The 16,602-nt window shown below is 32.2% G+C and overlaps 1 protein-coding gene across 15 annotated transcripts in view; it reads left to right on the top strand.

Moving 5' to 3' along the window:
* Nucleotides 1-16,602, top strand: part of LOC143192891 (maternal protein pumilio) — a 434,284-nt gene that overhangs the window by 170,557 nt on the left and 247,125 nt on the right. For all 15 annotated transcript variants that reach the window (XM_076398670.1, XM_076398675.1, XM_076398672.1 and 12 more), the window contains 2 exons: nt 3,811-3,941; nt 4,478-4,692. In XM_076398670.1, coding sequence (XP_076254785.1) covers nt 3,811-3,941; nt 4,478-4,692 — 346 coding nt within the window. The remainder of the gene's footprint in view (nt 1-3,810; nt 3,942-4,477; nt 4,693-16,602) is intronic.

Below are 16,602 nucleotides of genomic sequence, written 5' to 3' on the forward strand. Positions count from 1 at the left end.
TTATATCTGAACTTTCGACCTTTAACAGTTCAACGAAAAAATACGGGAATTTCTGAATATTTTCATCTATGAAATGGTATTGTAACGGGAAATTTTTAATTGAATTGGAGCAAGCAAAATTTTTGCAATATGATTTTATATTTAATTAATTAACTCTTTTCCCATTTTTTATTATAAAAAAATTGTATTATTTCGATATTGACATGAGAATAGAGACTGTCTTCAAGTTTCCTTACAATTTTCCTGATTTCCTGATTGACAGTCGGTATCTGAAGGTCTTGGTGTAAGTAATCAGCCCTTGTAGTATGATGTGGGTGCACCTACAATACTTCTCAGGGCTTTGTCCTGTAATACTTGTAAACTAGTAGTATGATAGCAATTTATTATGTACTGATAATTATGATTTTCTTCCAATTAACAAATACATTTTCGTATATTTTAAATATATTGAATTTAAGTATATGAGAGGTGGGACGATTTATAAGAAACCTTTGATTTAATAAAGTAAGAAGGTGCTATGTCTAGTGAATACGCTGTTTATGACAAGAACAGAACGGAGGAAGATAATTATTTTGCGTCGGTTACTTGCTATTGCTGATCTTTGTTGCAACACTATGTCGTCAATTTCTTCAATTCATGTCTTGATTGATACAGATGTAGACATATGCAGCAACAATTTCATTCGGCTTCAGAAGCTCATAATGCAGAATACCTTGCTGACCCCATCATATTACATAGCACAGCAAAATTTGAATAGATTTGAATATTTAGCTATGTGGAGTTTTTACTCATTAGCAGACAATAAAACCGTGATGTTAAAACGGTTCGAAATGACTGAAATTACCAGTCAGTTTGTGTGGTAGCCGTTGCAACTTTAAGATTTTCTATATACTATTTTGAATCTGATCAGTTTTATTTTCAAGGTATAATACTTGTAGATCATTTGTATTTGAAAGCTGTTACTGCAGAAAATTTTTCTTTTTAAAAAGTATTAAGTTTAGTCAAATCTGAACACCTGGAGGGTCGAAAATATCTTTTAGATTATATACCATTTTATTTCATGAATATGATAATGGTGATGCAAAACTACATTTGAACTGGAAGTAGTAACTGTCGAGACAAGAGTTCCCCAGAGTAGAAATTCATCGATATTTTTTCAAAAGTTGTTTTCAAGCATCAATAGTTGTAAATAAGTTGCCAAGTAAAATATCGATATTAAAAACCTGGTTTGGTTAATGAAGGAAGGTGAAATGGTTTTTGAAGGAAGGAAATCGAAATATCAATATTTTCCTTCGCACCGGACCTCCCTACCACAGGAAGATGTTCCATGATGTAACAATTGCCATCAACCTGTTAAACCTGACTGATTTCTAACTTTTGATATTACTCCATTCGAGATTTATGAACATTTCATTTTATCTTGTACACATCTCGATTTACATAATATTTTACATATAAGCTAATGTTTTTAGAGAAATATGAAAATTTTATCGCCATTAAGTGCCCTGCTCGGTGAACTATACACACACAGAACGGTGTGCGATAAGTTCCTGTAAACACGCTTCATATATTATATTTGGTTTGCGGCGAAGTTGTGCCGTGCCGGCAAAAAATATTAAAACAACAGACCGGGGTGAAACTTGTTTGGTAAGCCAATTGAGCAACGTTACGTGGGTTCACCCATATTGCGACGAAAACGAAATTACAAAAAAAACTTTCGTCTTTGTTTATAACCAGAATTTATCGTTAGATATACAATGGTGAGTAATTAATATTATGCTAGAAAGTTTGTGCGCGCCCAGTAACACCAAGTATTCGACTCGAATTTTTATTATTAGAAATACGGGGGTGGAGTTGAAAGTTTTCATTTTTCTGCTCGATCTTGTCCTGTCATTCTTAAAATTAAATGTAACATTCATCGTGTTATATATGTTTAGGAGTCAGTAATTATTTGTTCAACCATATTTATTCCACAAAATAAGGACTCATAATAAGATGATTTTTTTATAGTAAATTTTTTTTGATTCATGAAATTTTAATTTCATATGTTAGCGGTTGCAAAAATTAATATAAGTTTTTCTAATGTTATCGCTTCATGACTACAATGAAGTTGATTCGTGTGAATTTTATTCGTTTAAATACATGTACAGCCTACCATTTCCACTCCTCTGCAGAAAAAGCAAATTAGCAATCCCCCAGAAAGCGCCTCTACGGAGCACAGGTGTGGTACAGGTACTTCAAGTGTTCTACTCCAAAAAAGTCCGCGCGTTACTCAATTCCCCATCGTTTATGAGAACCGTCAGCACTCACCTCGAATAGGGCATCGCGGTTTTGGAAGAGTTTTCTCTGTCTCTAGTCATAACCCAGGTTATGTGTCGAACACAAAACACTTCACTATCTCGAACCCGAAGCGACATCAGCAAAAGACCATTTGGTTCTAGCTGGTCATTCTGGAACAAGAAAAATAATTTTTATAGTTGTAATATTATTTCATATTAGAGTATTACAAAGTATTTTATAATATTGAGAAGATGTTTTGAATATTAATAATAAATTAGAATTCTACTATTGCTGTTTTTTAATTCATAATTTTAACCGATACCGATTTTAGAACGAAGATTTACATAACTTCTCAATATAGCAAAGCGTACTATGGCTTCTATAGGAATTGCCATAAAGAAAAATGGTAACTGAAAGAAGACTCTTGTGTAACTGCTATGACATAATGGGAATGTTTTATTCAGAAATTCTTCCTGATTATCCGATTATTTCGGAACGCCTAGCCAATAATTGAAAAATAAGCGGACAAATCATAGTACCATATAATAACGCTCAACGAATCTGAAGACCCTTTTGAACTGAAGATGGAAAATTCTCCAACATGCGGCATAATTCTCTATTCGATAAGCATGTATTGTTGTCAATGAAACATGCATTTGTGGGTAAATATAGAAGATGTACCTAATCGCATCGCATTTGTATGTTACCTGAATGCAATATTACAATATTTCCAATTAATTTCGTTGTTGCCTCTTGTCCTACAAGAAATATATTTTTTAAAAAACATTATCAAATGACCACTTCCTGTATTTTATTATTTATAGAATTTTTACAGACAGTTTTACCAACATTCCTGCTTAAACATCGAAATTCAAGATATAACTAACATCAATCACATTTTCCATGTATTATAGTTGGATAGCATAGCAGAATGTTAAATGTTATCGGATAAGTTTCGGACGAGCCGAGAACCGAAAACGGTATAAACCTCGCACTAATAGATGTTAAACAAGAGTTGTAACGTGCCAAATTAAGGTCCGGCGTTGACAGCGACCCGACCAGTTTCTCTGTGTATCAAGTATCAATCACGAAACTAAGGCTAGCGCTTTATGGTCGCACGATCATTAAACTTACAATGGAACTTTGCGAAATTTCGCCCTTTTAGTGGCATACTTGTCTCATTTCGTTACGTTAGTCGGGCTTAGTTGTTTCGTTGGGGATCTCAGCTTTATTCATCAGCTTCTCGTTACCCAGTAGGAAATATTTTATGAATATTTATCAAGTTCTGTGAATATAAAATCTAGGAAAACGTTATTCCATTAGTCCAGTTCAAATGAATTAATGGATTGTATTAAGAGGAATATAAATAATGTTAGTCTATTCTGTGATTGATACATCAGGCTATCTTTCAAAGCGGTATAAAGCCTGGTCTTGCTATGAGTGAAAATCTATGATCTATGAGGGGTGAAAACGTTTACTATAAATGTTTCTAATTATCTCATTTTAACTTGCTCATTTTTCTTGTTGCAGGCGAACATGCAGTTACTGCACCTTTGGCCATGGGTGGCCGTAGAGGAGGATTTCCGGGCGCAGCAGGGGATCCGGGTGGTATTTTGTCGCCAAGAGGCTCTGATGGACCTGGAGGCTTGGGTGTGAAGATGGTAAGTTTAGGAACTTATATTAATTCAGTTAACTTGTTAATTATTTAAATAAATTCGGTGTTTGTGTTTTCAATTTTGTAAATTTTGAGGTGTTTTTTGTAAACAAAAGGTCTTTATAAAGCAAATTAATTTAATACCGTTGACAATTAATTTTAAATTCCAAATAAGAGAAACGATCGGTATTTTGAGGCTATCTAACTTTCTTCAACGCTTCATACACGGGTTCATAATTGATAATCACCCATCAATCATGATAGTGTCGTTTCATTTAGGCTACCAATTTTTGGACCTTCTTTGTCCACTTTTTAAAAAGTGTCGCTTCTAAAATCCTTTGTACCTCGTACTCATCTGTTTTTAAGAATTAATTCATAATGAAATCATTAATGAATGTATGTTTAAATTATAGTAAAATGATGTATGATAAAAACTATTAATTACGTAATATATTGTAAAATCTTCAAAATAAAACAATGTCTGACATTTATTTTGGAAAAATATTAACACATAACATGTTTTTAAATATTTTGTGTTATTAGGTTGAATATGTTTTGGGTACGTCTCCTACTGGTGACAAAAGTGGCCAAGCACCCGGAGGGTTAGAGCAGCGCATGCGCGTATTACATCTTGACGATAAGGATCAAAAAGATGGTGGCAAAAGTCAGCAAAGTCCCAAAGACGTTCAGGATCAGGGTGTGAATGGCCAGGTAGCACAACAGCAAGTTAATGGTCAAGATGACGACAAAGGATTTAAGTAAGTACAAGCTGTTATTTATCTTTGCTTGGGATAGATATTGAGAAGGCGCAATAATAGTTTTATATCAATGTGGACGTAACAGGTTGTCAATGGATTTTGTATAACTTTATTAAGTTAATTTTATTTATGTCGTATTTTAATTTCATATATTGGACGTACTCAAATAAAAAGAAAAAAGAAACATTTCACACTTTCATAAGTCACACTTTCACATATTCATAATTGTCTTGCAAAACGTATTTCGGCTTCAAATAATGTAACACCAAATATCCTTGAACCTCATCGAGTCACACCAATTTTATTATTATTATATCTTATCTTATCTATGGTTAGTACAATCTTAATTTACAAATTGTTCTGTTATACTTTTTTTAAAATTAAGATTAATTTAAACTACTTAAGCTAAAGTTTAGAGCAACCACTATATACTATACAGGTTTATTACCCCTTTGGTTTGTTTTGGTAGCGTTGAATTACTAATAGATTTGATTTTTGTGGGCAACCCTATATTTTCACCCCATACATTCAAATCTTTTTTATCTTGAGTCAAGTTGGGACTATCTTCCTATTAACTCGTACTGTTAATTTTGAGTCTCATTGTCTCAAACTTGTCTTAACGTGATGGTTTCTAATTTAACCTACCATCGAAATGAGCGAGGTTCGTCCATCGATCGATGGACGAACCCGAGGTAGTTAGTTGATTCTGTTTTAGAAATTGAGCATTGCCAAATTATATAATTGGGTTTTTTCATTAGGTCATTTAGCCACAATATGAAATTAACGTGCGCTTATTTGGAGCTATTGATCTGTATTTTCCAGTCTCTAGTCCATTTACTTTAACTGCAGCCTTAGACAGATCGATTAAGTAGTTTATATATATATATATATATATATATATATATATATATATATATATATATATATATACATACATACATACATACATACATACATACATACATACATACATACATACATACATACATACATACATACATACATACATACTATATGTTCCTAGTACTATTTATATTGTTGTTTGGATATAAACAGTGTAGTATAGATACAGGAATGGCACCAAAGCACTACCCCGTGGAACTCTAGTCGAAATAGTTTTAAAATTTGAGAATGCACTTCCTCACTTGCTCATGAATTGATTTTGATCATCAATGATTTTCAAATATCTGGAAAGCATTCATTGATTATTTTCTCATCAGATCTCATCAATAGTATTATCCAAATTTTTATCTTATTCTTAATCTTAATTTTCTTAGCTGATCTCAACATTATTTTATATTATATAATTTCAAAAATTACCACTTTGGAGCATCCACATTTATTTAATGTATTCAAAATGTTGCGAGACATGGCTTAGCTGTCACTGTAAATGGCAAAATCTAGGTACATGTCTAGTATTTTTCTAGAAATACCGAATACTAGCAAGTATAATCGGGAAAATAAAAAAAATACTAATCATAACTAATCATTCATTTTCGATATTAGACTAAGGAATAACGAAAGCATTGAAATTGAAATTTAAAAACGATTCGGTTGAGCTTGATGTTTAGGTATTAATTATCTGATTCTCTACGTTTGTATTATTATCACGTCGATATTTTATTCGTAATCGCATTCAGTCTATTTATATAAAATGACTAACGTTGTTCGGACCCTATTTGAAAGCATAATAAAACTTTTATCAGTGCAGAAATATTATATCGGAAAATGTGATCTGCGAAAAGGAACCGTTGGTGAATCAAGTGGGCCAAACCGACAAAACACGATCGTTTTCGACTTATTTATTTGTATCAATTTTTGGTTGGGACTGTCCACGGGTTTGTTAACTTGACGTTTTTATTAACGTTGAATTGTGTTTTAGTGCCGTTACTGTCAAATTTGGGGATATTTTTCTTTCCAAAGTTTTTCTTTGAGGGTGCATAAATTAGCCCAATTTTTCAAAGCTTAGTTGATGGCGTTACTTAATCAGTTTTATTTCGAAAAATATACGTAATTGTACGTACACCTTTTAGATGAAATCATTGAAATCAAAACATCTCCTGTAATGGGTATATGGTTCTTAATGTATTTACACAATTGTTTGTACTTCATTCTATTGTTTATAGTTCTTTGAATTTTTAATAGAATTTTTAATGTTATTTTGTTGTAACAATTTTATTTGCCAATAAATATCCGGAAATCTATTAACTAAATCATTATTCTATTTATTATATCTATTACCGCAAATGATGTACGGTAAAGTTCAGATTCATTAAAGATTATAAAACATTGAATTAATATTACACAAACAAGAAAATCGGTTATTATTTCTCTGTACAATTAATAGCTTTTAATCATTATTGTTTTGTTTGGATTTCTTTGAATTTAATACTACCTTTTTTATGGTTTCTAACCTTACCTGCTAATCTTACCTTTTTATGGTGTTTTATGGTGAAACTAAATTATATGTACAAAACAAAATCGCAAATTGAGAAGATCGACTACATTATAGTTTTCATATTTCAATTATGATAGTGTTATCATCTTTGTATAATAAAACATTATCTGAACCTTAATTTTATCGGAAAAGCTTTGACAAATATACAAATGACGGATATACTGGATTAATGGATTTATATTGCCAATATTTCTGATACAAATTTGAATGTTGTCTAAGAACCTTGAAAGTGGACCTGAAATTGTCTTGTACAATATGCATTGCGCTAAACGACGTCATTTGGAAACGACTATTATATTTTTGAATGTTGACCAAGAAATGGTTAGAATCATGCCCCATCCCAAAAACTAGTAAGCCTATTGGATCTGGTGGTGTGATCAATCGTGGCTATTTTACTTTTCCGCAATTGGAATTAGAATGTGATTCGAAATTACCTTTAGCAAATGTATGTCATGATTATTTTTCAAATCGCACCTATACATATTTGAAAATAAACAAAAATAACGATCCTATGTGACAGTGAAACTATTGATGATAATGGCAGTGAATTTTGTATGGGGAAACTAAATTGTTGTTATTGCTACTTTTTTCGATATTTTCTCACCATTTAAATCTTTATCGGATTTCAAAATTAAAATTAGTCAAATCAATTCAACCATTCTCGAGTTTTAGCGAGACTAACGAACACATAGTGTATTCAAAGTTTTTTTAGTAATACGTAATGGATATTTGTGACGTCGAAAAATTGCAATGTTGCCGCATCAACTCTTAGTTTTAATTCAGTTTGGCTTTGACATACAAAAGAATTCTAATCCAAATAAAATAAGTTAACGAAAATGTTATCAAATATTATTTATTTTAACATTATACATCTAATACATATATTATCTAGTATCACTGTCTATTTTATTTCTTCTGCTACTATCTGTGTACAACCATTCTTCATAAAATTAATCACTGAATTCTGTCTAATGCATTTACCATATCTACAAAACAGTTAGTATTCATTCTCTCCGAAGGTGTTATGGTTAACAATGCACCTTCCCCATATCCAAACAGTTTTTGATGGAATATCCTTTTCGACCAACAATATATCTGAAATTAATTATCAATAAGTATAATGACCAACAAAACCTAATCGAATGCTATTGTAACTTTTACCTTTTTCCATCAATTTTTATTGTGCTTACACTTTTTTTGTTAGTGTCTTGCCAAGAGTGCCACAATGAATCATTTTGAAATATTCAAGTTTCATCAAGATGCACAAATTCAAATAGTTTATCTTCCTTGATCTTACTTTCCTTTAAAAATTTAATTATTTTTAAAACAATGTTTGGAAGTTCCGTTAAACCTCTTAGAGAGTTATCCTTACAGGATTTAAACCCTATGCCCTGTAAGAGTGTACGAAAGGATGTCTTACATCCCTCAAAAAGCTGCATGTCTCTAACTCTTTTATGTATACTTTCCAGACAGATAATTTTCTCTAAATATATAATAAATGTATTAAATTATTTTTATACCCATAAATTAGTTTGTGTACTTACTGTTCTTGTACATTTCGTATATTTGGTCTCGTATAAAGCAATATCAAGATGGTCAAGATTCGTCACCCACTTTTTATGTAGACACGTTTTCTTGGGTGAATCTAACGTATTATTCTTCATTTTGTAATCAACATTTTAATATAATCGATAATTACCTCTATAACGGAAATTATAGGCAAAGGGGGCTCCATTATCACGTTCCTTTTTAAAATATTTTGGTAAAGCCGCAATCAATTTGTGACCCTGAATATCTATTGTTTTGCGGCATTTTCAAACATAGTTATATGATATATCAGGCAGCGACTTAAATAATCTAGGGGCTAAAATAATGTTTGCCGGTTTATAACCTGTAGTAATTATAACTAATATTTTGAATAATTTAGCGTACATCTGACAGCCGGACGGCGACCAGCTGTCACACATATGCAAAATTCTTGAAAGCAATAGTTACAAGAGGTTTTAACTCTTACCTATAAATTATTGTGGCTGCATGATTAACTGTAGCTTTTAGATATACTGTCTTCATACTATCATATTGAACTAAATTATATTTGATTCACATTTTCACACATTTTTGTTCAATTATTTTATTTAGATTACAATCTTATTGTATGTCAAAGCCAAAATGAACTAAAACTCAGAGTTGATGCTGCAACATTGCAATGTTTCGACGTCACAAATATCTATTACGCATTACTAAAAAAATTATAGACTATACATTTATTTTTAATATAATACACGTGCATGTGTAAAGGTATCAAAAGAACGTGTTAGTTTTATATTGCCTGAGAATTCTATGAGAAACCTCTGTTCAAAGTGAGTGCCGCGTTAGTTCACTGTTGACCAAAAACAATAACATGTTGATGAATTTTTGCGTCGATCTGTGACAATGGATAGAACATGGATCCATTAGATTAGTTCGGAATCAAACGAGCGTCATCTGAGTAGTAACTGGTGACAGGCCTATTTTGAGGCAAAAGATAAATCGTTCTACAACAGTGGCGTTGAAAAATTAGAGCGGCACTGGAATGATTGGCTCTTGATGGAGATTACGTTGATAAAGAAAACCAATTTTGAATAAAAACCACTTTTGTTACGCTCAGGACTTTTCAGCGTATGTAACATACATACATAGATTGCAAAACATGTTTAATAATATCTAATGTTTGCCTGCAAACTTTTGTAAGTGCTATATTTTTAAATTGTGATGGATTCCTTCATATTGAATATACGATCACTAGTTATATTTTTCGAATAAATTCGAAGTTTTTTTAAACCCACATATTTTCTTAAAAGTAAGCGGCATCCAAAATAATCTACTCTTTACTTGCTCTAATGCACTTGCATTCACACATTGGCTTGATAGCGGGTTAGATGCCTACATGAAGAACTCGTACTACTTATGTTTCTGATTCAATGAACAAAAATTAGTTGGTTTTTGAAGAATGTGAATACCCGTCAGGCATTCCATTCGTGAAAAGCTTCTTCAGTATGCTTAGTATGAGGTTCTCCCATGGCATCCTACAACATACAAATGCGCTGATTAAAATCCTACCCTCTCATCATTCGCGGTAGGTAGCTGATATACGGCAATCTCAGTGGTACCCCAGGGTGGACCTCTGTTACCCGTAAAACACCAAATTTCCTAAATTTCCGTCATATAACGATGATATAGTCATATAGTTGGTAAAAAGGATACTCCAAAATATAATTAAAAAGCAGAATATCATTTTAATTAATATTAGACAATTTATATTAATTATTTTGTTAATTGTACTGGTTCTGCGAGTAGTACAAATTCAATTTTATCGTCCGAAATTCCATTTCATCCCGAAATAAACAACGTGAATATTGGAGAGATATTTTAATTAAAAACAATACGTAACGGGTTATCTTCCATCGTGCTCCGTTGTACCGCAATGTAATAACCTTATCAGGACCGGGACCGTTATTTTTATCTCGGAAAATACGCAAACATATTTTCCGATAAGAGAATCGCGGCGTTGTTGAATCAAGCGGCGGCCCAGACGGGCGGAAACACCACCGAAAACGATTCCGTTTTCGATTTATTTATTGGTGTCGTGTTGGTTGGTGTTCGTTCGACTGTTGACGGGGCCCGTCACCTTGATATTTTTATTTTTATAAACGGCGGCTTCGCTTGAACTTGGACATTCTGTTCCGTAAACTGGCGCTCGTGAGCGCGAGAACGCCTGAATGCTCGATGGGTTGTTGATTATTGTTACCTATTAAATCGCAGCGTTTCGCGAATCTGTCGTCATTTTTTGTTCTTGTAAACGATCTTGAACGTCTGGGTTATTTTTTTCTTCGAACATTTGAACGCTTTATCATAAGTGTTTTTTTATTGCTTACATATATCCTAATAAAAGTTTCATTTTAAAAAAGCATTTATTGGGAAAAATTGAAACACATATATTCATAAAATATTTTCCTTCATTTTCGATGTTGGTTTCGCAGAGAACCATTTTCGGATTTTTTTAGCCTTTAGCATATAGGTTGAAAAATCCCAGGCTTAACACATAGATGGCGCTAGTTGTATTGCATTTGTAGTGACCGCTACGACCCTTTTAGGGCCACCACGTTTTCACCTACATTAAGTTCAAGGGTTGGCAACGCTGGTGGGTTGGTACTATACCGTTCCCGACTATCAAAGACCACTACGACAACGTCTCACTCTCTTTTTCTCTACCCCTCGTAACAGTACCACTTCCATAGCCCTTCCGCACTTCCCTAACATAACCTAATATCTTGTATATCCATTATATCATGTATCAATTCTCCCGTCAACCACATGTACTATTTAAAACCGAAATAAACAAGTTTTTAGTCAGTCGGTATCTTTGTTTATTTTCGGTTGTTTTTTCCCGTGTAAATTCCTTCAACAAAAATAGTAGTGAGTGTTCAGATAAACAATCGTGTCGACAGTCACACATTCGGACCGACAAGAAGAACATTCGTATACATTCACCGCTTTTTCAGTTAGTTCTAATCTTCAAAAGAAAGCTGTTAGAATTTCATGAATTCTACTCATAAGTTTGTGAGTCATTGTGCTAAGAGTGATTCTACTTTTGTTATTTTCAAAACAATGGATCAAACACAATTTCGTATTTTAATTTTACACTGCTTCTTGATGGAATAAAATAGCGTGCAAGCGAACCAATGGCTTGAAAAGTGTTATAAGGACTCCGCTTCATCAGAAACAACAATAAAACGTTGGTTTGCTGACTTCAAAAGTGATACCGATGATGCAGAATGCAGTGGACATCCAAATGAGGTGGTAACACCAGAAAACATCAAAAAATCCTCATAATGGTTTTGAATGATAGAAAAGTGAAGTTGCGTGATCGTAAAGATAATCAAAAGAACGTGTTGATTTTATATTGCATGCGCATTTGGCTATGACAAAGTTCTGTTCAAGGCGGGCGCTGTTTTGGTTTGTGTGCTCGTTTACTTACTGTTGACCAAAAACCGTTTGGACATATTTAAACGTAACAAACCAGATCTGTCACTTACTCTTGAACCAAAACGATCCTCATCTTATTGGAGAGCAACTGGTGACAGGCTTATTTTGAAGCAAAAGAGAAATCATTCTACAAAAGTGGTATTGAATAAAAGTATTTAAAAATATAATAAAATAATTTAAAAGTGGCATTGTTGTGCCAGCCAAGCGTCTTTGACCAGAATAATTTGCAACCATAATGCTCTATGCTTGGTGCGATAGAATTTCCTATTTGAGCTGCACCAGTGTATTTTTCACAACTTTAGCATTGTGTGGTCGAGCGTTGTGATGCAAGAGGATGAGTTTCGTGGTTATTCTCTATTGCTGATCTTTTTTGCAACAGTTTGTCATTTAATTTGTCCAATTTACGCCAGTAGAATTTTCAGTTAACAGTTTTATTCGGTTTTGTCATCTCGTAATATACTTATATACTCGTTTTTACGTGGTTACCACTGAAACACCAATGTTGAAGCGGTTCGGTATGGCAATACCATGACATAAAATTCTAAAACAATTGATTCGTCAAGTGTTAAACCGTCTGAAGATTTTGTGATGGTTTGAGCTGAGTTTTCGTCCAATAAGTCTTGAAATTCTTTGTATTGGAAACTTCTTGGCCCTTCAGACACCCATTGTCATCAAGATCGTCACTTTAAATCATTGAAACCTAAACCAACAATATGGGCATGACATCATCATCAGTTTCTAGAAGTGGGGAAAAAAGATTACATTAACATTATAAGATAAGATATGTGGAAATTGTATTTGTTTGGATAGTTTTTGTCTCGTTCGTTTATTGTCATTTCAGATTAATTATTTGAAAAGATTCATTCAGGAAAAGTTTCTCTAATAACATTCTCAAATATTAGAAATATGGTGATATTATTTATGTTTTTTTCTTTTTAAATAACCATTATGTTTTTGACCACCTTGTCTATGTCATACTAATTTACTTCGAATTCAACTATTTGTTATTTTTCGTTGAATTGTGTCAATCAAGCTCCCTGTATATAACATCAGTCGGTTCATCACCTCATTCGGTATATATCATTTAAAAGTACGCATTGTTCCTGTTCAATATCATACTAATTATCAGCTATAATATTCGTTTTTTTGCTTTATTAATCAATGTTTTGAGGTATTTCAGATATATCTTAATTCTTTACTAATTTTTGAATTATTTAAAGGAAACTTTTTAACATACCTTTTAATATTCATTATTTTATATCTCGGCGATTAATTTACAAAAACTTAACTTAAGCGTTACTAATTCCTTCAAATAATGTTTTAGTTATTTTATCTAACCATTTGTCTTAATGTTTATAATTAAAATACTGCTCAAAAATACAAAAAACATTTTCTGTTAATAAAAATTTGAAATTGTACAACACAAATTTATTTAATTATTTGTAATATTCTGTAATGTTTAAAATGAATAACAAACCCACATTTACAATTAACTTGTTCTTGTAGGTATATTATATAGCTTACATAATTGAAATGATAATCAGCGTTAAAGTATAATATTCCTTTTAAATAATGTAGACGTATACCAGCATATAATGCTTTTAATCAGTGTATAAACTGATGAGACAACAAAAGCATATTGCATCACATTATGTCTATGAGAAGATGGATATTGATTTCAGCTGTATGCAACGTCTGATATTTACTTTAACCGATTCTGTTTCGATTTGATACTGTTTTATTAAATATTTTACTTTAAACATTAGCAATTATTCAATAATTATACAGTAATAATATTAGTTTTATTAAGATGTTACTAAGCTGTAAAGCAAATTTCCTGTAATGTCCGCAGCCAGCTTAAAAGGTAATAATTTATATTTCATAACAATAAATGATAAAAGGGTTGGATAATTGTAAAAGCCCTTCAAAGCCCACAAAAGGGACCGAAATAAGTGGGCGATATCAGAATACAGCCTAACAATTGTATACATTTTATTTGAACATATATTTAATTTGCCCTTGGAACTTTTTCTGTTTATTTCACAAGTTCGGTATTTTGAACAGAACGAAACCTCTTTTGTGGGTTTTGTTTTTTGTGTGAGGTATATTTGTTTTTAATTTACACACTTATATTATTTAAAATATCAATTTTGGAATGATCTTGTTATTCACTTCGTTTTATACAATACAATAACATTCACCCAAGAATTTTTATAAAAAATGCAGTTTTTCCGTCAGATTTATTGTTATTAACGTTCATTGTATATTCAAAGTATACAATCATAATATTGTTTTCACTGAAACAATTTCTGCGATAACTAAATGACTGGAACGAACGAATTAAATCGAAGTATGCATCAATTTTAAGACAACTGATTTAATTTTTTTCAATAACATTTTGTTAGATATGACACTTCGTGTTAGTGTCTGGCTGTAATTGTGAATAATAACTTTTAAATAATAGCAACTAATAGTTTTTATATATTCTACTGAAGTAACATTTGCTTATATACTTTAATCCAAAGAAACAAAATCTGAAAAGCCTGTCTAGAGGTATAGATAACAAATTGAAGCGAAATCTACTTTTTGGGTAAGTTAGATATTTCTAAAAACATTAAATATATTGGGTTTTGAATCTTATTGGACTGCTGTAACTTGGGTTCCAAATCATAATCCTTGGCATTAGATAACATCCCAGAAGACATCCGGTCTTACCCAGCTTGGTTACTGGCGTGACTGATTAATTTCCTTGTTAAGTTTTAAATTCTTGCGGGTGGTACAATCAACTCCAAGGGGAATCGAACCCGCGGCTATCGTTGCAGTAGATTTATCGTCATATCGCGCACTCCAAAAGAGCAAGATAGACGCAATCATAAATTTACATAAAATTGTTTTTTTATTGCTGTTATATAATTATGCAAAGTAGTGTAAAATAAAAGTACGGTTGAAAATGGTAACGATGCGTAAATTATTGTGTTATAGATCTAGTATATTTTATTTTCCATTCGTTCATACATGTTCTCTAAATTATTCGCAACGCAAGATAAAAGAAATCCGCACCTAATCGCCTCTAAGTCTACTCGGCTGCTTTTTCAATGCATTACAAGCGCAACTGTTACGCGATTGTTAAATAATTGACTTTCTCCGTGGCGGAGATGCCGAACGGCTTTAATTTTATGCTCTGGTTTAATAAGGAAACGACGACGAAATTGTCGTCTTGTTGGGCGCAATATGGAAAACACGAATTGATGATGGGGAAAATCATGGTTCGGAGGTTACTTAATTTTACGAAAAATATCCGGAAGGAACGAGACTCCGTTAATTTATTGCGAGACTTATAATTAAATTTCTGTAATGTTACGACGTTTCTCGGTAATCGATTTCAGGATGACAGTGGAAATAATAATGAAGTGGGTTGCGATTTTTTTTAAATATGATTTTAAATTGCTCCTCTAGGGCCCTTAACATTCAATAATTTGCTGTTACCGATCAATCGTTAACTTAGAATTAACAAACAAAAAAGACTTTAAAGCATGTATTGATAAGAAAAAGTCAGTCTATCTACTGAGTGAGTTATATTTTTATCAGACTTCTTAATTGCTATTCGTAATTTGTGATTATTAAGGATGATTAACTAGCTTTTGACTTAATGAACTAAGTTTATTTTGCTACATTTTATACAACAATTTGGCTTGACTTAGATGGGATTTAATTCTCATCATTTTTCATGTTGCCTATATCATTAATTAATTACTCTATTTTAAAGGTTTTGTCAGTTTTGGTTCTTAATTTTAAATGTTTATCAAAAATATCACTACTTTTAAGATATTTAGAAATAATATATTTTTTGAAATATCGATATATCGAAATATCCATATATATTTTTCGATGGCCAACACCCCTAGCTGTTACATAATTATAATGGCAAAAGATGTATCTCCATCTAAGTAATAAGTAGCGATCAACAAGATCTACAAATGGACTAGAATAGACAATAGGACTGGAAAATACAGCTTAACATCTCCAAATCTGTGAAAAACCTAATTATATCACTTGGTGGATGCCCGATTCCTCAAGCATAATCAGCTAAATACCTCAGAATATATCTCGATGGTAGATTAAACTCGAAACATCATGTGAAACAAAAAGCAGGGAATATTAAACTCAAAGTCAAGCAACTGTTCTGGTTAGTCGGAAGATACTCTCAACTTGATCTAAAATCAAAGAGATTTTTTTATCAGTCAATCATAAAGCCTTTTTGGACCCGTAAGCTGCAAATACGAGGTTGCACCAAAACATCAAACCGACTTCCACCATGACCTCGAAATCAAATGAATACACGACGTGATCCAAGATTTCGCCCTAAAACATGACAAAAGGTTACTAAACCACAGCAACGTTGAAGCAATACAGCTACTGGACAACAC

The sequence above is a fragment of the Rhynchophorus ferrugineus genome, unplaced genomic scaffold (assembly GCF_030347505.1).
Source record: "Rhynchophorus ferrugineus isolate W39M unplaced genomic scaffold, kcgeb_rfMv2 rfM3, whole genome shotgun sequence".
NCBI lineage: Eukaryota > Metazoa > Arthropoda > Insecta > Coleoptera > Curculionidae > Rhynchophorus > Rhynchophorus ferrugineus.